Below are 24,130 nucleotides of genomic sequence, written 5' to 3' on the forward strand. Positions count from 1 at the left end.
GATACACTACGGTGCTTCACACTTTAACAACAGCCTTCCCCAAGTTGTCACCCTGCAGCATACCGGCGAAGGCTTTGGGGGTGTTTTGAAACCCTTCTGTTACAGTCTCACGGTATTTGATTTTTCCCTCTCGGACCCACTGCGTCAGCTGGGTAATGCCCTCTTCCCAGCGGTTGTGCCACCGTGAATACAGGAACCCCTCCATGCGGAGCTGCTTGAATATGGCTGCGGGCTGGATGATGGTAGCCTTCGGGAGGTTAGATTCGTTGTATCCAGATATCGAGCCGCACACGGAGATGCGACCGTACTCTCGCATGCTGTTGATGATTGCGCTGCTCAGCTCGCCGCCCACGTTGTCGAAGTACACGTCGACGCCGTCAGGTGCCGCCTGCTTCAGCGCCTCTGTGACGTCATTTGTCTTGTAGTTAAATGCGTGATGGAATCCCAACTCCTCTTTCAGCCACTTCACCTGCGGAAGAGAGTCCAGTTACGCAGCTAGAAGCGTGAGTTCTGAATTTTCGTAAATGGTTATTGAAGTAGTACTAACTCATCTTGCTTTGTAGGTGACCGTTCAAAATCGTTCAAGGCGAATGTTTGGACTGTTCTTACTAATAGGTCCACAGTCAACACCTTCCCCTTTCTATCTCCATAAATAATACGTCTAAAGTGTGGTAGATTTTTGTACTATATTATTATTATTATTTCCAATTGCGCTTTATTTTTCATTCTGGAATAATAAGGAGCAGTCAAATAGAAATGAGACAGATGGGAAAAAGTAGATCAACTGTTTATTATTTCAAAATCAATCAACATAACTGTTAACACATTTACTCCACAGTGAGACAAAATCGTCGTTCCTTTCGTGGATAAGCGTTTGCGATTGCCTACAGAATCTTGGTTATACTGAGGTGTGCATCTCTCCATCTGAAGCAAATTGACAGTCAAGAATGTCTTTCTTCAGGGCTCCGAAAAGGTGGAAATCGCATGGGGAGAGATTTAGACTCTATACAGGATGTGTGAGGGTCTCCTAGCGAAACTTCTGCAGCGAAATCGAAGCAATATGTGGGCCTGACCCTTGGCAAGTTGCCAAGTTTTTTTTTTTCCAATGGGCTGCAGAAGTTTCTCTGGGAAGTCCTCACACATCCTCCATACAGTCTCAATCTCTCCCCACGCGATTTCCACATTTTTGGAGCACTGAAGAAAGACATTCGTAGCCGTTGCTTTTCTTCAGACGGAGAGGTGCACGTCTGGTTACAACCAAGATTCTGTAGGCAACCGCAAACGTGTCTCCATAAAGGCAACGACCGTCTTGTCTCACAGTGGAATAAATGTGATAACAGTTACGTCAATTAATTTTGAAATAATAAACAGCTGACTTATTTTTTCCCCCTTCTCATTTCCATTTGACTGCTCCTTATTTCGCTGAAGGTAGTGACCATCTTTTCCCACAGTGGTCTACACGTATTGGCAGTTACTCCGATTACTTTTTAAGTTATGAAGTATACTTGCTTTTTTCCATTGGAATCATTTTTGCTTTTTTCCATCAGAATCATTTTCATTTGACTAGCACTTATAAAAGTGATATTATTAATGTAGTAGTGTTCTCTATTTTGACTATTTCCTTTTAATAACTTCCGGATATGTTATGATGTATTCTGTTCCATAGGATCAGCATAGATCGTTGTTCCTAAAAAGCCGATATGGCGGTGACATTCGAGTAGCTGTAGTTGGCTGTACTCTCCAAGATCAAAGACATTTATAACTCTGTAACTAGATCGAGAGAAAAAGGAATTTCGGGTATGTGAAATTTCCTGCCAATAAATAGTCAATCGCTTGAAAATGATTAAAAAATGTGTTATCAATACAGTATACAGTGAGGAAACACACTCTTCATAAAAGCTAATTCATCAGTTAAAAAACCTCCATACTCATGTAGTCGCTGAGTTTCAAGTTTGTCCTTCCTTTCTTTCATGTCTCCATTGATAACAATACATGTCCAATACTATGTGCCTCAGATATTCATTACAGCTCTCAGCCACACTATTCAATTAAGTGCAGATCAGATGCTATACCATAAATGCAGCTTCTACATCTGCATGTACATGTATAATCCACTGTGAATGTAGGGCCCTACATTGAGCACAATGCGTTCGTAGATCTACCATATTCTCAGTCAGTACATATATTCGTTTCATTATTTTTTGTTTCTCTTCTAATGAAATCTGGATAAATAACACCCAGCAGAATTGGTAGTGACACTGTATGTTAAGCTAACGCCATCTGGACCTTTTCATCATCATCATTAGTTGGTTCACTCATTACTGTATATCGTCACCTCATTTCGTCATTTATTTCTTAAGTAACTGAATCATCGAGCAGACGTCTCCATCCACCTCGATCTTTAACTCTTTCTAAAATAAAGTAGAGAGGTAGAGTGATAATCTTCCTCACATGATCCAACCATCTCCTTGCCGCTCTTTCTCGTAGTGTTTTGCTTACGATTTTGCCTTACTACACGATCCTCCCTAAACTGCCTGCTTCTATTCTCAAAATTTGCCCAAAGACCTAGAAATATTTTTGAATGAGATGGGAAGATAAATTTCTTATCACTCTAAGTTCTTCTATAATGGAAGCATTGGTTCTTCTTTCTGTCCATGATACGTATAACGTCTTCCGCGACCGGATATCGAAGGTATCAGTTCGAGTATTGCCACTAGCTTTCACGGCCCACGTCTCACGACTGTACAAGAATGATTCCACCAGACGCATCATCATTGTTTTGGATATTGCCCGGTTCTGCCAGACCTTAGTGAGTTTAACCGTCGGGACCAGGAAATCCGGTTCCTCACTTAAATTCTTTATCACACTGTCCTGTGTCATTTGTCAGAGACCGTAAACAGATATAGTCATTCAGTACATTCAGATCTGTTAAGCAGCCTGCTAGTTGCATTTGATCTATATCTTGGTGTATTATAACTATTAGTTTGGGTTTTTTTGTGGTTATCTAGAGACCTAAATTTAAACAAGTGGTCTTCACTCTGGAGAACAGATCAATAAGTTCCTCCCCACTTCCAACAATAAGGGTACTATCATCTGCAAAGAGTAGATATTACATTTTCCTGCACTCAGCATCGCTGCACATTACCGTCGTGACCACAGCAAGCTGTCTGTATGTGAATGGGGAAGAGGAGGAAACTGCGAACACAGACCATTTAAATGGTAGTGCAGTCGCAATGTATACGACTTGCTTTTATATTTCACGTTTCCCAACAACAAAGATCACGAACGAAACAATTTTTTGTGCTTTGCAATTATTTTTGACGCGCTGAAAACATAATATAATTTTTGTGCGGTACAAACTCTCGGCGTAAGGGCAGACACCGACAGATTCACAGATTTTCGCACTCAGGTTGCTGTAAATCATGATTCGCTTAGTTTCATAATAGAAAAAATGTGTTTCACACAATTATGCCGGTCGAAATATTGTAGCACTTTTCCAACCTCATTATGGAGACTTGGAAATTCTACGAGAGGAAAGCAATGTAGACGTCCTAGACAGTTTTAACGTAAAAATATTTCTCATTAGAACGGGAACTACCTTTCAGGTCAGTCAGTTACAGTTAATTGCACATGCACAGGGGCACTTTCAACTGAGACGTCAAACGTTCTCGAGAACACCTGTAAGACAGACAGACTGTCGTAGGACACTATCCTTGTAATTCTTTCATGGGCACAATGAATTCTTCAAACCTCGCGTTTTCCTTAACAGCAGCGAGCTTAGGGTTGGTTGGTTGGTTGGTTTGGGGAAGGAGACCAGACAGCGTGGTCATCGGTCCGAGCTTAGGGAATTGGACTGTGTTTGTCTGAATATGTCCCTTCTATCATCCGATCTTCTTTTTGAATGCATTCCCATAAAATCAGAAGAAAGATGTTTCTCCCTTGCAATGTCTTATTGTGGGCAGTGTGCAGTCAAGTCCACTTAAAATACTAGGTCTCCAGTCCTTTCTGGATGATCTAGTTTTCAAGCCTCCTCTCCAAACACCCCGTCCTCCTCTTTTTCATAAATTCACCAATAGCGTATTGACTTAATCGACGTACTTTGATATATAAAGTCTCCATACCTTCGATCAGTTCCATGGAAAACTGCTACAACTGAGAGTGGAATAATGTGAGCGACTTCAGCAATTTTACTACTCATACCATTCATTTCTACCAGTGTGGCATGCCTGTACATGTAGCACAAAAAGATTCTTGATCTGCAGAACAGTGAATTCCGTCTGTCGATTGTTGTAATTTTTCGCTCTTTCATTGTTCGCTAATTCTTTAAATTGTTTCTGCATGGTATTGTAATATACAAGAAACTGATATAGGCATGCGTATTCAAATAGGGAGATATGTAAACAGGCAGAATACGGCGCTGCGGTCGCCAATGCCTACATACGGCAGAAGTGTATGGTGCAGCTTTTAGATCGGTTACTGCTGCTACAATGGTAGGTTATCAAGATTTGAGTCTGGTGTTATAGTCGCCGCACGAGCGATGGGACACGGCCTCTCTGAGGCAGCGATGAAGAGGGAATATTCCCTTACGATCATTTCAAAAGTCTATCGTGGATATCAGGAATTCGGTAAAAAATCAAATCTCCGACATATTTGCGGCCGGAAAAAGATCCTGCAAGAACGGGACCAACGACGACTGTACAGAATCGTTCGACGTGACAGAAGTGCAATTCTTCCCCAAACTGCTGCAGGTTTCAGTGCTAGGCCATCAACAAGTGTTAGCGTGCGAATCATTCAAAGGAACATCATCAATATGGGCTTTCGGAGCCGAAGGCCCACTCGTGTACCTTTGATAACTGCGTGACACAGAGCTTTACGCCTCGCCTGGGCCTGTCAATACCGGCATTGGACTGTCGATGAATGGAAACATGTTACCTGGTCGGACGAATCTCGTTTCTAACTGTATCGAGCGGATGGACGTGTACGGGTATGCAGACAACCTCATCAATCCATGGGCTCTGCATTTCAGCAGGGGACTCTTCAAGCTGGTGGAGGTTCTGTAATGGTGGGGGTGGTTGCAGCTGGAGTGATATGGGACTACTGATACGTCTATACACAACACTGACAGGTGACTCGTACGTAAGCATCCTGTCTGATCACCTGCATCCATTTATTCCCATTGTGCATTCTGACAGACTTGGGCAATTCCAGCAGGACAATGCGATACACCACGTGTCCAACAGAGTGACTCCAGGAACACTCTTCTGAGTTTAAACATTTCCGCTGGCCACCAAACTCCCCACACGTGAACATTAATGAGCATATCTGGGATGCCTTGAAACATGCTGTTCAGAAGAGGTCTCCACCCCCTCGTACTCTTACGGATTTGTGGACAGCCCTGCAGGATTGATAGTGTCAGTTCCCTCCACCACTACCTCACACATTAATCGAGTCCATGCCACGTCGTTTAGCGGCACTTCTGCGTGGTTGCGGGCGCCCTACATGATATTAGTCAGGTGTACCAGTTTCTTTGGCCCTTCAGTTTAGTTTCACAGAAAAATTTGCTGTACCCATCACTTATGCAAATGCATAAGACATATTGAGAATAATAATCCCTATCTTCTGTCATCCCCATTCATTTTTAAATGCTTGTGACGATGGATTGCTAGACTGCTTTTTTTGTGCTAACAGCCACTGGACCTGTGAACGTCTGTCATACCACAAACAAATAGCGGACGGTAGACAGCGCTGACACCATGATTCTGCCCAGCTGTAAAGAGTCGTGCCGACCAGCTTATGACACACTGCAATACTACACTACTGGCCATTAAAATTGCTACACCACCAAGATGACGTGCTACAGACGCGAAATTTAACCGACGGGGAGAAGATGCTGTGATATGCAAATGATTAGCTTTTCAGAGCATTCACACAAGGTTGGCGCCGGTGGCGACACCTACAACGTGATGACATGAGGAAAGTTTCCAACCGATTTCTCATATACAAACAGCAGTTGGCCGGTGTTGCCTGGTGAAACTTTGTTGTGATGCCCCGTGTAAGGAGGAGAAATGCGTACCATCACGATTCCGACTTTGATAAAGGTCGGATTGTAGCCTATCGCGATTACGGTTTATCGTATCGCGACGTTGCTGCTCGCATTGGTCGAGATCCAATGACTGTTAGCAGAATATGGAATCGGTGGGTTCAGGAGGGAAATACGGACCGCAGTGCTGGATCCAAACGGCCTCATATCACTAGCAGTCGACATGACAGGCATCTTATCCGCATGGCTGTAATGGATCGTGCAGCCACGTCTCGATTCCTGAGTCAAGAGATGGGGACATTTGCAAGACAACAACCATCTGCACCAGCAGTTCGACGACGTTTGCAGCAGCATGGACTATCAGCTCGGAGACCGTCGCTGCGGTTACCCTTGACGCTGCATCACAGACAGGACCGCCAGCGACGGTGTACTCAATGACGAACCTGGGTGCACGAATGGGTAAACGTCATTTTTTCGGATGAATCCAGGTTCTGTTTACATCATCATGATTCTCGCATCCGCGTTTGGCGACATAGCGGTGAACGCACATTGGAAGCGTGTATTCGTCACCGCCATACTGGCATATCACCCGGCGTGATGGTATTGGGTGCCACTGGTTACACGTCTCGGTCACCTCTTGTTCGCATTGACGGCACTTTGAACAGTGGACGTTACATTTCAGATGTGTTACGACCCATGGCTCTACCCCTCATTCGATCCGTACGAAACCCTACGTTTCAGCAGGATAATGCACGACCGCATGTTTCTGGATACAGAAAATGTTCGACTGCTGCCCTGACCAGCACATTCTCCAGATCTCTCACCAATTGAAAATGTCTGGTCAATGGTGGACGAGCAACTGGCTCGTCACAATACGCCAGTCACTACTCTCGATGAACTGTGGTATCGTGTTGAAGCTGCATGGGCAGCTGTACCTGTACACGCCATCGAAGCTCTTTTTGACTCAATGCCCAGGCGTATCATGGCCGTTATTACGGCCAGAGGTGGTTGTTCTGGGTACTGATTTCTCAGGATCTATGCACCCAAATTGAGTGAAAAAGTAAATACATGTCAGTTCTAGTATAGTATATTTGTCCAATGAATACCCGTTTATCATCTGCATTTCTTCTTGGTGTAGCAATTTTAGTGGCGAGTGGTGTAAATGAAATGTCGTGCTGCACCGGGTACTTCCAGAAAGGAATGATCAAATGCAAGGCGGACCGGACCAAGCCTTGGCCTGCAAAGCAGCCAGCACGAAGTGTGGCAGGCTGCGGCCGGTCCTGGTATAGAACCTTGACTGACTCCATTTGTCACGTCTAAGCATGTAGAGTATTCACCATCCACCTTTATGGTTGCGGTATGACTGCTACGAAGATCTTTCAATAATGATACTAGGTACTTCGAAATCCCAAAATCATTGAGCACATGCCTCTACTCGTCCCACATGACACAATCAAAGGTCTTTTTTATAATCTAGGAAAAAAAATTTGAGCAGGGCACAAAATTCATGACATTTTCCAGTAACCTGCCTCAAATTCAGGCTTGTCTCTCGAGTAGTTTTACTTGTGACAGGACCTGCTTGTTCTGCAGAAATCTGAGACTGCAGGAAGAACAGATGCAGTCCAGTTTTAGGCATTCGCCAGTCTGCTTGGTGGCATTCTCGATTCAACTAATCAGAATATCAGGTACCATGTCTGAATTCATGTAAATGTTCTCTTCCTCGAAGTTACGTTCTTTGCAATACAGTGTAGTGAAACCAAAATGGGATAGTGTCTTACCTTATCGTCTGATCCCGCGAAGCCAATTACTTTGCACCCCTTGAGGCGCGCTATCTGCCCGACTATGGACCCCACAGCACCTGCTGCCCCACTGACTACGGCGACCTCTCCCTCCTTAGGCTTGCAGACCTCCAGCAGTCCAAAGTAGGCCGTGATTCCGGGCATGCCCAGCACCCCCAGAGAGAGGGAGAGGGGCAGCTCCCCCAGGTCTGGCACCAGCATGGCCAGAGACATGAAGTAGGGAGCGTCCGGCCCCACGTCGGCCACGGTGCGGTCGCGCCACCCCAAGTAGCCGACCACGTATCGCCCCACTGGGAAGCCCGCAGCATGGCTCTCCACGATGCGGGCCGCCTGTGGGCAGAGGATAATATTCTGTTACCTGCATATCACTGCATAACAACGAATAAACACCTCACCACAAACATCTACATCTACACAGATACTCCACAAGTCACTGTACAGTACGTGGTGGAGTGTGCGTTGTACCACTACAAAGCGTTTCATTTCCTGTGCCACTCGCATATAGAGCGAGGGAAAAACGGTTCTCTACATGTTACCGTATGAGCCCTAATTTCTTGTATCTGATCATTATGGTCCCTACGTGAAGTGTATGCTGGCGGCAGGAGGATCGTTCTGCAGTCAGCATCAAATGACAGTTCTCTAAATTTTCTCAATAGTGCTCTTCAAAAAGAACGTCTCCTTCCCGCCAGGGATTCCCATTTGATTTCCCCAAGCATCTGCGTAACATTTACCTGTTGTTCGAACATACTGGTAACAAATATAGCACCTCGCCTCTGAATTGCTTCAATGTCCTCGTTCTATCTGACCTGATGTGGATCCCAAATACTCGAGCGCTATTCAAGAACAGGTTGCACCAGCATACTGTTTGCGACCTCCTTTACAGATGAGCCATACTTCCCTAGAATTCACCCAATGAACCAGAGGCTATTATTCGCCTTCCTTACCAAGTCCTTACAGCTCGTTCCATTTCATATTGCTCTGCAACGGTACACCCAGATATTTAAACGAGGTGACTGTGTCAAGCAGGATTTATGCTGCATCCGAACATTACGGGTTAGGAGTTTCTATTCATCCGCATTTACATTTTCTCACATTTAGAGCTAGCTACCATTCATCACACCAACTAGAAATCTTGCCTAAGTTATCTTGTAACCTCCTACAGTCACTCAGTTTCGACACCATACGGTACACCACAGCAATCTTCAGTAAACAATACCAGATTGCTGCCCACTGCGTCCGCCAAATCATTTATGTATACTGAGAACAATAGCGGTCTTATCACACGTCCCTGGGGCACTGCTAACGGTATGATGAAAACTCGCTGTCTGTTAGTTAAGAAACCTTCGAGCCACTCACGCATCTATGAATTTAATGTATATGCTCGTATCTGCGTTAATACCCTGCACTGGGACGCCATGTCAAATGCTTTCCGGAAATCTAAAAATACGGAATCTGTCTTTTGGCGTTCATCCGTAGTTCGCAGTATATTACGTGAGAAAAGGACAAGCGATGCTTCTAAAACTATGCTGATTCGTGGGCATTATCTTCTCAGCCTCAAGAAAATGTGTTATATTCGAGATGAGAATATACTCAACAATTCTGCAGCAAACGGCAGTTAGGGATATTGGTCTCTAATTTTGCGGATCCGTTCTTTTACCTTCTTATGTGCAGTAGTCACCTGCGCTTTTTTCCAGTCTCTTGGCGAGAGATCGCAATAAATGCAAGCTAGGTAGGGGGCCAGTGCCTTAGAGTACTCGCTGTAAATCCGAATTGTGATTCCATCCGGACCTGGTGACTTATTTACTATCAAATCTTTCAGCTGTTCCCTAACACGCCACAGATACGTATTACTGTGTCGTCCACGCAGGCATCTGTCCAGTGCTCAAATGACGCTGCGTTTGTGCGATTCAGCTGCGTGATCGATTTCTCGAATGCGAAATTTGAAGCTTCGGCTTTCGTTTTGCTATCTTTAACTGCCACAGAAAAAACTGGTCAACAAGGGAATAAATGAAAGCCTTAGATATGCTTCGCGATTTTACATGGGGCCAGAAATTTCTCAGGTTCTCTGCCGGACCTTTTGCAAAGGTATGACACTGGCAGTTGTTGCATGCTTCGCGCATTATCTTTTCACAGACGCAAGAATCTCTACTAACCTTTGCTTGTTGTTATTTGTGCGCTCTCTGACTTAATGATATAATAACATTTATTTCTGTCTCTCCTTTGTTTATTTGTAACATACCTATCCTCTATTGTTCTTAAGTGCTAATTTGTATATCTGGAATAGTCACACCACTAGCAGAAGATATATTGTGATGCTCTTCTGTTAGAGATTCACGGCCTTAAATAATATCGCTGCATAGACAGACTTTCATTAGCACAGATATTACTACTACTATTCAAACTACTTTTGAAATGTAGTGCTGAAGAAGAATGCTCGAAAAGAGATAGTTGCACCATTTAATTAATGAGAAATACTTAATCGATCAGGAGAGAAAAGAACTTTATGGCACAACACCACTAAAAGAAGGGATCGGCTGTTAGGACACATTCTTAGGCATCAAGGAATTGTCAACTTGCTGTTGGAGGGAAGTGTGTGTGCATGGGGTGGGGGAGTAAACATTGTAGAGTTTGACCAAGAGACGAATACAGTAAACAGGATCAAATCGATGTAAGTTGCAATTGTTATTCGAAGGTGGAGAGCTTTGCACAGAATAGACTAGAGACGAGAGCTGCATGAAGCCAGTCTACAGATTGAAGACCACAACAACTACTTATGTTACAGTCGATTCTGCATAGCGATTTATGCCCAGTTTCGCTGCTAAACATAAACATTTGTAAACTCAGCAAGATTTACAAAAAGAGCATACTGTCGTGCAGTGACTTCAAATTAAATAATTTGGTTGTGCATGTGTTGGGAAGTAAATTTTGCTTTTATTAATTTGCACTAATTTTCTTTAAAGAATGATGAATATTCGAGCAGTGAGTGCGACGTTTTCCAAGCTAGAAGACTGTTATGGAATTTGCACAACAGACTATACTCAGCCGGCCGGAGTGGCCGAGCGGTTCTAGGCGCTACAGTCTGGAACCGCGCGACCGTACGGGACCAAGTTCGAATCCTGCCTCAGGCATGGGTGTGTGTGATGTACTTAGGTCAGTTAGGTTTAAGTAGTTCTAAGCTCTAGGGGACTGATGACCTGAGAATTTAAGCCCCATTGTGCTCAGACCCATTTGAACCAAGACTATACTCTTTACGTGAATTACGATAGGAACAGATGCTCGATCCGAAATATCATTGACATCGGAAGATTGTGGAATAAAACACTAGTCACACTCTTGTCTGACAGTTCTGCGTATTGTCCATAGCTCCTTGTTTTTGCATAACTGTCACCGTTTAATTTTTAATACGAACACTGTTTGCGAAAATTACATAAAACGATTTGATATCTTCCCATAAATCGAGAAGGTTGGACAATGTTCAAAACAAAACGAAATGTGTTACTGTCACTTCGGACTCTCATTTCGAAATTTGGAAATTTGTGGTAAGTGCTACGGGACCAAACTACTGAGATAATCCGTTCCTCAGCTTACACACTACTTGATCTAGCTTAAACTAAATTACGCTAAGGAAAACACACACACCCATGCCCGAGGGAGTAATCGAACCTCCAACAGGGGTAGCCACGCGAACCGTGACAAAGGGCCTCAGGCCGCGCGGCTATCCCGCGCGGCACTCTCATTTGAATAATGCTCATCCTCATAGTACTTTCCTATAGAAGTTGTGTTTGATTGCTTTTGCGGCATCGTTGTAGTCGATGGAGCTGGAAATAATATGAGGGTCGCTCGAAAAGAAATGCACCCTGTTTTTTTTAAACCCATCTTTTATTCTACGTGTTTGAAAGTTTTACAGTGTGTAGATACATCCTTTAGGAACAATATTTTCATTTCTCCACATAATTCCCACCCCTCTCAACTGCCTTACGCCATCTTGGACCAGCGCCATTATACCCGCACGGTAAAATTCTGGACCACCCTGTTGGAGCCACTGTTTGGCAGCGTGCACAAGGGAGTCATCATCTTGAAACCTGTAAGTAGGCTGTTTAGGTTTTTTTTATTGGTAACGCCACCTCAGTATGAAAATCACTGGCTGTGCTGTGTGCAGTCTGTGGCTGCTTTGCATTGTTGTAATACTCGCCATTGTAGTGTTAGGCAGTTGGCTGCGAACAGCGCGTAGCGTTGCGCAGTTGGAGGTGAGCCGCCAGCAGTGGTGGATGTGGGGAGAGAGATGGCGGAGTTTTGAAATTTGTCATGAACTGCTATATTTATATATGATGATATCAAGGTAAATACATTGTTTGTTCTCTATTAATATCTTTCATTTGCTAACTATCCCTATCAGTAGTTAGTGCCTTCCATAGTTTGAATCTTTTATTTAGCTGGCAGTAGTGGCACTCGTTGTATTGCAGTAGCTTGAGCAGCGAAGATTTTTGTGAGGTAAGTGATTTGTGAAAGGTATAGTCTAATATTAGTCAGGGCCAGTCTTTTGTACCGAATTTTGAAAGTCACATTGCGTTGCGCTAACAAAATATTGTGTGTCAGTTTAAGCACAGTCATGTATAATTGTTCAAAGGGGACGTTTCATATGGCGACCCTGCCAGGATACCTCACTGGAATCTTCTGATTTGTTCTTGTAGTTTGTGTAATTAGTGTAGCTATTGTTTATTGCTAGCGCGTAATTGTAGAGAAAATCTCCTTTGTAGTTGCAGTCTTTAATTGTTGTACAGTAAAACAGTTGTGGCATGCATGTAGATTTGCACCAAGTATTTCGCAGCTGCAATTAACTAGATATTATTTTCAGTGCTATGTTAATGTGTTCTCTTATTTTTGATCTTCAAATTGTGTTTTTCTGTGTTGTCATGTGAAATATTGTGACAATAATGGCGTGTGAAAAACGTAATACTAGGCTCCAAAGTAAACTGAGAAATGACAGTGAAAATGAAAGCAGTGTGTTAGCGCCACCGAGTAATGAATTAACTGATGTTCAAAGTAGTAATTTGGTAATTGTGCATAGGCAAATGGAGCGGGCTGCAAACAATGGTGTAGACAGTGAAACAGGTAGTGAACTGGGAAGCATTATCGATCAATCGGTCGGCAACAGCTCGCCTCAGGAATCCGAAATGACAGGACACAATTTCGCAAATACTGTAGATTCAGGTTTTGGGTCATCACCGTTTTCTGCTTGTCAAAATGTGAATGTTGCCGGTGCAAATGCACTGCCGAAAAGCGTAGAGAAACAGATTCCAGGCACTAATACATTATTATTGCAATTAATGCAACAAATGGAACAAAATCAGAGACAAACACAGCAACAGTTAGACACAATGGAACAAAATCAGAGACAAACACAGCAAAAGCTTCAAAAGTTAGACACAGTGGAACAAAATCTTAAAAAGTTAGACTCATTGGAACAAGCACTTGAACAAACATGTGAAGATTTAACTACTGAGTTACATAACATTGAATCGAAATGTCAAAAAGTCTGTAATGACGTAAAAACACAAATTTGTGAGCATTTTCAACCTATTTTTTCGCGGCATGAAAATGCATTGCAGAATCACGAAGCAGCCATAAAAGAACTGCAAACCATTGTTCATGAAAATCATGAGACCTTGTGGGCTAAAATTGACTCAGTTGCATCTACCGATTCGGTTACACAACTTGCAAAAACTCAGGAAAACTTAAAGGACACAGTAGATTCGATTTCAACACAAATGGACACTCTGAAACTTGGTTCAGAAAAACACACTGAGGAAATGTGTTCACTATCGGAGAAAGTAGCCGAACTTTCGGATCAGGTCACTAACTTATCTACAAAGGTAGATGATGATCTGAATGACACAAGACCTGTAGCCTTCACTGACACAGAAGAGTATGAACAAATTAGAAAATTCAAACAGAATCAAAATCAAATCAATACACAGTACCAAAGAGAAATCCGGGAAGTACAAGATCAGCTGACACAGGTAATACAAGAATTACGTATTTCAGAGGATACTCGCGCCCCAATACGGGAAGAGGGACACAGAAATACGGAACAGCCACAAAATAATAACACAGGGCATTTCGGAAGTTATGAAAGAAATTGGCAATGTGCACCGAATATTGAGATGGAACGGCCGACACGACCTAACAATGACCGATATGTGACTCGGCGACATGATGATTTTGACTATAAGCTGTTCATCACTACACGTAAATTCAAAACATTTAAGAATTCTGGCAACGACATTCATCCACAAGCATGGCTCCATCAATTCTCGCATTGTTTTCCTCCCAACTGGTCGTTAGAACACAGATTAGAATTTATGTGTGGCTACTTGGAGAATGAACCAGCTGTAAGAATGCGATCGGTAATTCACGATTGCCACAGTGAAGGAGAGTTTTACCATGCCTTCCTCTCAGCATATTGGTCTCAAGCCACACAAGACCGAGTAAAACATAGCATCATAATGATGAAACGTTTCGAACAATCTGAATTTTCCAGTCTTATGAAATATTTTGAAGACATGTTGCATAAGAATCAGTATCTTTCAAACCCATACAGCCCCTCAGAACTCATCCGCATTTGCTTAATCAAACTGCCTGAACATTTACGACATATTATTTTGGCAGGACGTTGCAAAGACGACATTGAAGCATTTCAGGGACTCTTACAAGAATTAGAAATTGACACTGACAATCGCGGAACGCAGGAGCACAACAATTACAGATCACATCCGTTGCAATTCCGCGGTGAAAGAAATAATAAGTGGACACGACAAGGCTATTCTTAAAACGCAAATCGTGACCAAAACAGACACCACCCGTATGATAACCGTTGGCAGAGTAGTAATAATTACAGGGAAAGATCACCTCTCCGCGGTAATGACTATTACAGAGACAATCAGAGAAACAGACAATATTGGAACCAAAATAATTATTATTACGGGAGACAGAATAACTTTAGACGCAACGGTCCAGCGCAGAGTTACGATTCAGGGAGAAATTCTCCACCACATGACTGACAAACAAGAAACTATGTAAACTACCGACAAAACGACAGACGTGAATTTCATCAGAACTGGCGGGATTCTAACAGAGCTGGGCCCTCTCGGCAAGGCGAATTCGTAGAAGTTAGGTCTCCTAATCCCAATAACAACGCGCGCCAACAAAGAGACAGACAATGACTCGCGCCGCAGGCACCCACGTGCGCCGGCTGGCTCAGAGAAAAATAACATAGACGCTAACCTTGTGAAAAATTCCAGTATTCTTTACTGACGTATACTGCATGATAATTGCGTTCAAGCTGAAATTCTGAGTACTTTGAAGAGTAAAAGATTGTACCACATTTCACATGTAAAACCGTTTATTGAAAGATAATCTGCCTTTTAACTTTGTCTTTCCCACAAAATTTTTCACTTCACATTTCTAGTATGCTTTGTCAGACTTAAGAAACTGTTAACATGCAACAATGTTTGAAGTTAAATATCCAGTCAAGAACCAAGAGAACGTATTGAAACAGAAATGACGAATGCATTGTTATAGTGAACAGACGTCACAGTGTTATTGTGTGTGTACATTCTTGCTTGTTAGTTGCACGATTATGGAACGACTATAAGGCTTACATACTTAGAACATTTACCAGTACTGCTAATGAGATTTTAATGCAACATTTTGGTTTACTTGAAAATACATTCTGGGTTTAACGTACTTTCTGTGAGATACCAGAAGAAACAGTGGTTAGTTTAAGTGACAACTACACGGTTTTATCACGACGCTACTAATGAGTGACAATTTACAATGTTGCTTTTGCGGTGTATCTGTTTTATATCTGCACAGTTTTTCTGAATTCTTCTGGAAATCAAAACATGCTTTATTAGTAACTTTTGTGGTATAGCTACAAGGAGATAGCCTTTTCCATAGCACAACAATACGTTACAGCACAGTACTTTCATCATCACAACAATAAGCGTAATAACTAAGATATCTCTACGCAAAGCATTTCACTTTTATTTATCATTAGGTAAGTACATTGACTTCTGCAGAACTTAGCTTTCAGAGGACGATAACTACGACACTTCCACAGAGATTATGTTGCAAAAAGACGCACATTTAGCGCTACAGGACACGTATTTGAGTGATTGATTTTGTACTTAAAATATTTATTTTTAAAGATATTTGGAGTACAATGATACAAAGGTTTTCCGTGACACATTTCATTCCATTGCTGTAATCGGTAACACCTGAGGGTATAATTACATTAATCCTCAGGGGGGTACAGGCTTACTTTGTGTACCATGTGTGTGGCAACCACAAGGAACCGTAGCTAATATGGTATTTGCTTATACAACTTTACACATCGGTACCATATTTCTCTAACACAGAATTACACAGCTATCTGATCATTTCACTGAGAGATAAACATTTTTTTTACTACGTCAGTGACAGATGTTTACGCAATTACAGAGTTGGATAACTTCACACTTATGAAATTGTATTTTGTCTGTACTTTGTAAACTGTTCATATTTTTTTTTGGAACCATTGTGATACTATGAAAGCTTTGAATGATATATTTGGTATAGATTCATGATTTTTAAAGTACGTTTGAGGCAGATGACACTTTTGACATGAGCAGAGAATTTTTTTTAATTATTGGAGGAAGCTACGACGATTTTGAGATTTGACTGAGGTGTTATGATGTTATTATTACGACGACGATGTGTATTATGTTGTTGAGGAATGTTTATTATGCTACGTATTTCTCATGATGAAATATTGAAGAAGTGTCGACGAATATGTATATGTATAATGAGGTAAGGAATAATGAGTAGTGTTTAGGGACTCTGATTTGTGGAAAAGGTTGTTGGAAACCAAGAATCGTACTTTAAGAGTTATGAAATGTGTGTAAATGCGTGAATGTATCACAATGCTGGCGAAAATTTTTTGGACTCTGTTATATTTACAGGATTTTGTTTCTACAGATTTGTAACGCAAATTCTCGACCTGTGAAATTTTTATATGTGAGACTGTCACTGTAGCGGAAACTGCTGTCGTAAATATTTCCGTAAGAAAGTTAAGTGACCACCTGCACGTAATGCGTCGCGGGCACCCACCTGGGCGACAGCCGCCCGAAAAAAAAAGCCATTAGCCTTTCAGCGGCACAGGTAGAAAAAAAAAGGGGAGGCCATTATAATGACAAGTGTCTTTCTACGAGAGTTGAGAGCTACTGACTTATGAAATGCCACATAGCTATTGAATGATGTTTTTATGCTTTGGTTTGCGTGATTGCTTATTTCATTTGATATCTGGTTTCCAGCTGTGTTGCAGCATTGCTTTTATAAAATGAAATGCATTTGCTAATGTGAACACTTTCTGTCAACAGATCTATTAAATAATTATTTTATGATCCACATTCTTTAAAAAAGGAGCACTTGGAAAGGAAAGAACAATAAGAAGGAACTAGTAACAGTAACACATAATTTTCTTTTCAAGTACATGGTAATATTTCTTTTTACAATCAGTTGTTGTGGTGCACCACTTTAATTACATAGATATTAAGATGTGAATATACATTTCCCTTATCTGCATTGTTGTTTTTACTGTAATATTTTTTCTGCTTGAGCTATGTCATGTTTAGATATAAGCTGCTGTTTGCCAGGCATAGTGCTACTGAACTTTAATTTGTGTTACTCTGCTAAGCTAGATTTATTTTTTTTGTTGCTGATCATTGGCTCATATTAGTTGTAATGTTGCATTGCTTGGTAATTTAGATTTACTGTAGCTTGCTCTCTGTGTAGTTTCATAGAATTTTTTCTTCTTTTAATATTAAGCTACATTCACTATGATGAGGAATACTGTTATCCTCAAATATAATTTGCATTAATAATATGTTATTTACCTTGTAAATATGCTTAGACATTATTTATTCTGGTTTGTTGCTCACATGTGAAGGTGATGTTTCAAAAGTTCTTGTGATCTTTATGTATTTACTTATGTCATAATTCCTGTAACACTGATGTATATGTTTATTTCTATTCTTTTGTAAAGCCCCTATTACTACAAATGTTATCTGTATTATTATGTTTTTAATGATGTGTTTTGTACCTTTGTTATTGTATTCTTATGTTATAAAATTGTAATTGTCACCAGTTCATGATATTATTAACTTGTTAGTTACATTTCACTGCACACGTTTCTGTTGGTCATAGTATATGGACAATATGTGAGAAGTAGGGACTGATAGTGTTTGCACGTGTGTTAATGATACAGCAAGGGACTGGATAACAGCACTGCTGGTTCTAAGGACAATTTCAAAAACTTTGTGAGTGCACAAGTGGTGGTTTATGGACTTGCTATATTCTCCGCAAGACTCTTCGATGGTGAATGTGCACCTGCACAATCGCAACAGATGGCTGCTGGCCATCTCTACAAGGACTACAGTGGGTCTGCATCTTTGAAGGCCCACCAATTGCTACAAGGACTGCAGTGGGTCTGCACCTCTGGTGGCCCACCAATACCGTAATCTCTACCAGGACTACAGTGGGTCTGTTCTGTGATGACCTACCTACCAATATTCTTCAAAACGTCGAATGACTCTGCTGTGGGTTTGCTATGTTGTGGCCCATTACCTGTCTGCATGTCAAGAGTCAGCACTGTCTTTCCGTTGGAAGGACAACACTACTTCTTCAAGACTGCATGGAAATCCACTACTTCTATGTGCATTTTCTTTTACTGCTCAGACTTTGAGAAAAACTCTTCATTTTTACTGCGATGAACAATGTGGACTGTCTTTATGGACTGTGAGAAATTTTTAGCTTTTGACCAACATTGTATCAATAAGTGTGTGCATTTGATTTCTTTGTTATTGTAATTATGAAAACTTTTATCAAATCATTATTGGCCACTGCCCAAAAAAATTTTGTAAAATTTTTTGTGGGGAGCATGGGGGCTATGTAAGTAGGCTGTTTAGGTTTTTTTTATTGGTAACGCCACCTCTGTATGAAAATCACTGGCTGTGCTGTGTGCAGTCTGTGGCTGCTTTGCATTGTTGTAATACTCGCCATTGTAGTGTTAGGCAGCTGGCTGTGAACAGCGCGTAGCGTTGCACAGTTGGAGGTGAGCCGCCAGCAGTGGTGGATGTGGGGAGAGAGATGGCGGAGTTTTGAAATTTGTCATGAACTGCTATATTTATATATGATGATATCAAGGTAAATACATTGTTTGTTCTCTATTAATATCTTTCATTTGCTAACTATCCCTATCAGTAGTTAGTGCCTTCCATAGTTTGAATCTTTTATTTAGCTGACAGTAGTGGCGCTCGCTGTATTGCAGTAGCTTGAGCAGCGAAGATTTTTGTGAGGTAAGTGATTTGTGAAAGGTATAGTTTAATGTTAGTCAGGGACATTCTTTTGTAGCGAATTTTGAAAGTCAGATTGCGTTGCGCTAAAAAATATTGTGTGTCAGTTTAAGCACAGTCATGTATAATTGTTCAAAGGGGACGTTTCAAACCTTGTTCCACGAAGTCTTTCAGTTTCCCAAAGAGATGATGGTCACATGGAGCCAGGTCAGGATTGTAAGGCGGGTGTTTCAGTGTTGTCCATCCAAGTTTTGTGATCGCTTCCATGGTTTTGTGACTGACATGTGGCCGTGCATTGTCGTGCAACAGCAAAACATCCTGCTTTTGCCGATTTGGTCGAACACGACTCAGTCGAACTTGAAGTTTCTTCAGTATCGTCACATATGCATCAGAATTTATGGTGGTTCCATTTGGCATGATGTCCACAAGCAAGAGTCCTACGGAATCGAAAAACGCCATAGCCATAACTTTTCCAGCAGGTGTGGTTTTGAATTTTTTTTCTTGGGTAAATTTGCATGATGCCACTCCATTGATTGCCTCTTCGTCTCTGGTGAAAAATGATGGAGCCATGTTTCATCACCTGTCACACCGCACCCATGGTCTCCGAGCTGATAGTCCATGCTGCTGCAAACGTCGGCGAACTGTTCGTGCATATGGTTGTTGTCTTGCAAATGTCCCCATCTGTTGACTCAGGGATAGAGACGTGGCTGCACGATCCGTTACAGCCATGCGGATAAGATGCCTGTCATCTCGAGTGCTAGTGATACGAGGCCGTTGGGATCCAGCAAGGCGTTCCATATTACCGTCCTGAACCCACTGATTCAATATTCTGCTAACAGTCATTGGATCTCGATCAACGCGAGCAGCTATGTCGCGATACGATAATCCGCAATCGCGATAGGCTACAATCCGACCTTTATCAAAGTCGTAAACGTGATGGTACGCATTTCTCCTCCTTACACGAGGCATCACCACAACATTTCACGAGGAAACGCCGGACAACTGCTGTTTCTGTATGAGAAATCGGTTGGAAACTTACCTCATGTCAGCACGTTGTAGGTGCCGCCAACGGCGCCAACCTTGTGTGAATGCTCTGAAAAGCTAATCATTTGCATATCACAGCATCTTGTTCCTGTCGGTTAAATTTCGCGTCTTAGCACGTCATCTTCGTGGTGTAGCAATTCTAATGGCCAGTAGTGCATTATTATTATTATTGTTATTACTACTGAAACATCCCGGCAGATTAAAACTGTGTGCCAGATTGGGTTAACCTAAGCGTTCAGATGTTCAAATGTATGTGTATATTCCAAAGAGACGAAACTACTGAGGTCATCGGTCCCTAGACTTACAGACTACTTAAACTAACTTATGCCAAGAACAACACACACACCCATGCCCGAGGGAGGACTTGAACCTCCTGCGGGAGGGGCCGCTCAGTCCGTGACATGGCGCCTCAAACCGCGCGGCGAACCTAAGTGTCTTGCCGGCGAATGCGCTTCACACTGAGACATCCAGGCACGACTCACGACCCACGTCCATAGCTTTACATCTACCAGTATATGCTACTAAAGTTTTCTTTATGATTTTCATGCTGGAATATGAAAGTAGAATTAGTGTGACCCATAATTTATATTTATAACTATTGTTTTTAATAATGTCTGGATGTACCCTGAGGTATCTGGCATCTATTGTTATTGACACGCTGTTCCGATGACCCAAAAGCTAAACCTTTTTTTTAATTATTTTCATACTGGAATATGAAAGTAGAATTAGTTGTGTCCCACAGCTTTATGTTTATAACTATTATCTTTTCACTATACCTGGATGTATTTTGATGTATCTGTTACCTAGTGTCATTGAGACTGTGTTCCAATAGCTCAAAAGCTAAATAAATGTGTATGTTATCAAAAACGTGTTTTTTAGAATATCGTAAGTTTAGCTGGCAAAACATTCTGTTTACAGTATTCTTCCGGGTATTTTCCAGCTTTATCAAGCTTTTATACCGAAGACTGGCAATGTATAAGTTGCCCCGAAAACAACAATCAATAGGCAAAACTGATAGAAATAGTAATTACTACATTTTTTGCTAGTTTGTAAAGTGTTCCGTACATCTTATTCCACCATCTTTCGAGCGTATTCGGAATAGTGTTAATTCACCGTCTGATATCGTGGATGATAACCGTAGCTGATAGCCATGACTGATAGCCATCTTCAAGGTGAGTCGCTGGCAGAATATAAACCACTTGACTTAACACGTGGAGTAGGATCACGAGTACGACTGAGATGACTATGCTAACAACAAGATTGTCAAGTCATAGATAAAACTTCATGAGTCTAACAAAGGGACCGTGCCTCTTCGTCATCACCGTTTTCGCTTAAATTTATGGTACATGCAGGGCTCGGCCAAAAATGGAAGTGACAGATGTGGGTGCTACAGACGGCCAAACGCTTAGAAAAGAGTAGCATTTTTGGCGCGGATCGGGAGAGACACGAGCAATTTATGTTATCGTACTTTCTCCGCAGCAGTTGGCGCAGCGGAAAAGAGTACTGAACAGTCAGCCGAGGGCCGTGGGATCGTTTCTCTGTGTAGGAACTTATTTTTATTTTTAGTTTTTATGTTCCTTACACTGCAAATAAACCTAAACAATCACTCACTCACACACTCGAGAGTCCGTTACCGCAACAACGTATTTTCGCCATCTGTCATTGTCTTGGGCTATTTCCTTCCATTCCGCTTCAGTACCTAGGCTCCTCAAATCAGCCTTCACATTGTCCTCCCATCTACGCCTCGGTCTCCCCACAGTACGTTTTCCCTCTAAGTGCCCTACCAGTACTCCGCTCGCTGACCTGCCCTCATCCATTCGAGCTACGTGACCCGCCCATCGCAGCCTACGTGATTTAATAATACTGATTATGTCAGGGCTTGAATAGAGTTCGTAAACCTCTTAGTTACGCAGTTTTCGTCACTCTCCGCTAATGTCATCCCTTTTTGCTCCGAAAATTTTCCTCAAAATTTTGTTTTCAAATACCCGAAACGGCTTTTCATTTTGCACAGTGAGAGACCAAGTCTCACACCCATACAACATAACTGGTAGAATAATAGTTTTGTATATTCTAATCTTTAAATTCCTAGACAGTATCCGTGATGAAAGTAATCTATTCAGTGAGAAGTAGCACGCATTTCCCGTCCGTAATCTCTTCTTCAGTTCGTATTCAATCTCATTTCTCGAAGCCACGCCCAGATACTTAAATGTGTTCACTTTTTCAAACTGCATGTCTCCCACTCTTAACATTTCCTGGTCTACTGCTGTTGGCATTCTAGTAGTAGCCAGGTATTTAGTTTTGTCTTCACTTATCCTTAGGCCTACATCTTCACTAGCCTTGAAATCGCATTCGCATTTGCTGTAACAACTTCTTCCCTATCGCTAGTGATGTTTAGATCATCTGCATACCCTAATATCTTAATATTTCCATTTAACTCCACACCCTCTGAATTATCTGCTACCATTCGTACAATATATTCTAGGACTAAATTAAAAAGTAGCGAAGACAGGACATCTCCTTGCTTAAGTCCGTTCTTTATTACAAAATTCTTCTGACTCCAATTTCCCCACGCGTACTCTACCTTTTGTGTTTTTCAAACTCCCTTCTATAAGTCTAACATATTTCTTTGGTATTCCAAGTTCCAAAAGAATTCTGTACAATTTTGATTGCAATGCTGAATCATATGCTTTTGTAAAATCTATGAAAAGATTATGAAATGGTTAATTGTATTCCCATTTCTTTTCCAAAAATTTGACGCAGGGTGAATATTTGGTCTATAGTTGATCTGTTCCTCCCAAAGCCAGCTTGGTAATCCCCCACAATTTCATCTGCATGTGGTGTAAGCCTGCTTAGCAGAATATTCGAGAAAATTTTGGAACATAATAGTAATAGCGAAATCCCTCTATAATTACTACAATCCGTTTTGTCGCCCTTCTTAAAAATTGGGATCAGAATCGACTCTTGCCACTCTTCAGGTATCATCTCTGAGTTCCATACTTTAGTTATCACTTTGTGAACTACTTCCACCAATTTCTGTCCCCCATTTGTGCTAATTCTGCAGTTATGCAATCTGATCCTGGTGTTTTACGGTTTTTCAATTTGTTGATTGCATCTCTGCTGTATGTATTTCGTACGCCTGCTCATCTCCTGCTTCCTGGTGTACATTTAATACATGCTCAAAATACGCGTTCCATTAACTTAATATAGCACTGGGGTCTGTCAGTATTCCCCCGGCATCCTCTTGAAGTGCAGTTGTCTTAGCCTTGAACCCCTTCCTGTAACCAATTATGTCTAGGTAAAGTTCCCTAATGTTTTTTGTTTCACTGTTTGTTTCCATTTTTTTAACTTGATTGTTCAAATAATCCCTCTTATTTGCCCGTAGCCTACGACCAACTTCCCTTCTCATGTTCAAGAACTCCTCTCGTTTTCTGTCTCCCATTCTATTCCAATCTAATCGCGCTTTTCTCCTTTCCTCTACCAATTTCTTGCATTCCTCACCAAACCACGATTTCCCCCTGTTCTTAATTGTACCTATTGTGACCTTCGGTGCCTCTTTGATATTATTCCTCACAGAGATCCACTGTTTATTTACATCCTCGTCTTGATCTTCTTGTGTCCTGAGAGCATCAAACCTATTTGAAATTTCTATCATGCACCTTCTTCTAAGGTTTTCATCATTTAGCTTGTCAGTGTCGAACGTAACAAGTTCTGGATTGTGACACCTTGATGTTGCTGTAGATAGCCGTTGGTGAACTTTGGCACCTACAAGAAAATGATCAGAATCGCAGTCTGCTGCCCTGAAAGTCCTAACATTTTCTTTACTAGTGCGCCAACTCCGATCTACAAGAAAATGA

General features: G+C 41.7%; 1 protein-coding gene across 1 annotated transcript; it reads right to left on the bottom strand.

Moving 5' to 3' along the window:
• Positions 1-16: 16 nt before the first annotated feature.
• On the bottom strand, positions 17-23,928 carry LOC124623116 (prostaglandin reductase 1-like). Its single transcript, XM_047148906.1, has 3 exons — positions 23,869-23,928; positions 7,819-8,169; positions 17-469 (listed from the first exon to the last, which is right to left on the bottom strand). The coding sequence occupies exons 1-3, from the start codon at positions 23,926-23,928 to the stop codon at positions 17-19; spliced, it is 864 nt and encodes a 287-aa protein (XP_047004862.1).
• Between the last annotated feature and the right edge of the window lie 202 nt (positions 23,929-24,130).

Source organism: Schistocerca americana, chromosome 7 (genome assembly GCF_021461395.2).
Source record: "Schistocerca americana isolate TAMUIC-IGC-003095 chromosome 7, iqSchAmer2.1, whole genome shotgun sequence".
NCBI classification, from domain to species: Eukaryota; Metazoa; Arthropoda; class Insecta; order Orthoptera; family Acrididae; genus Schistocerca; species Schistocerca americana.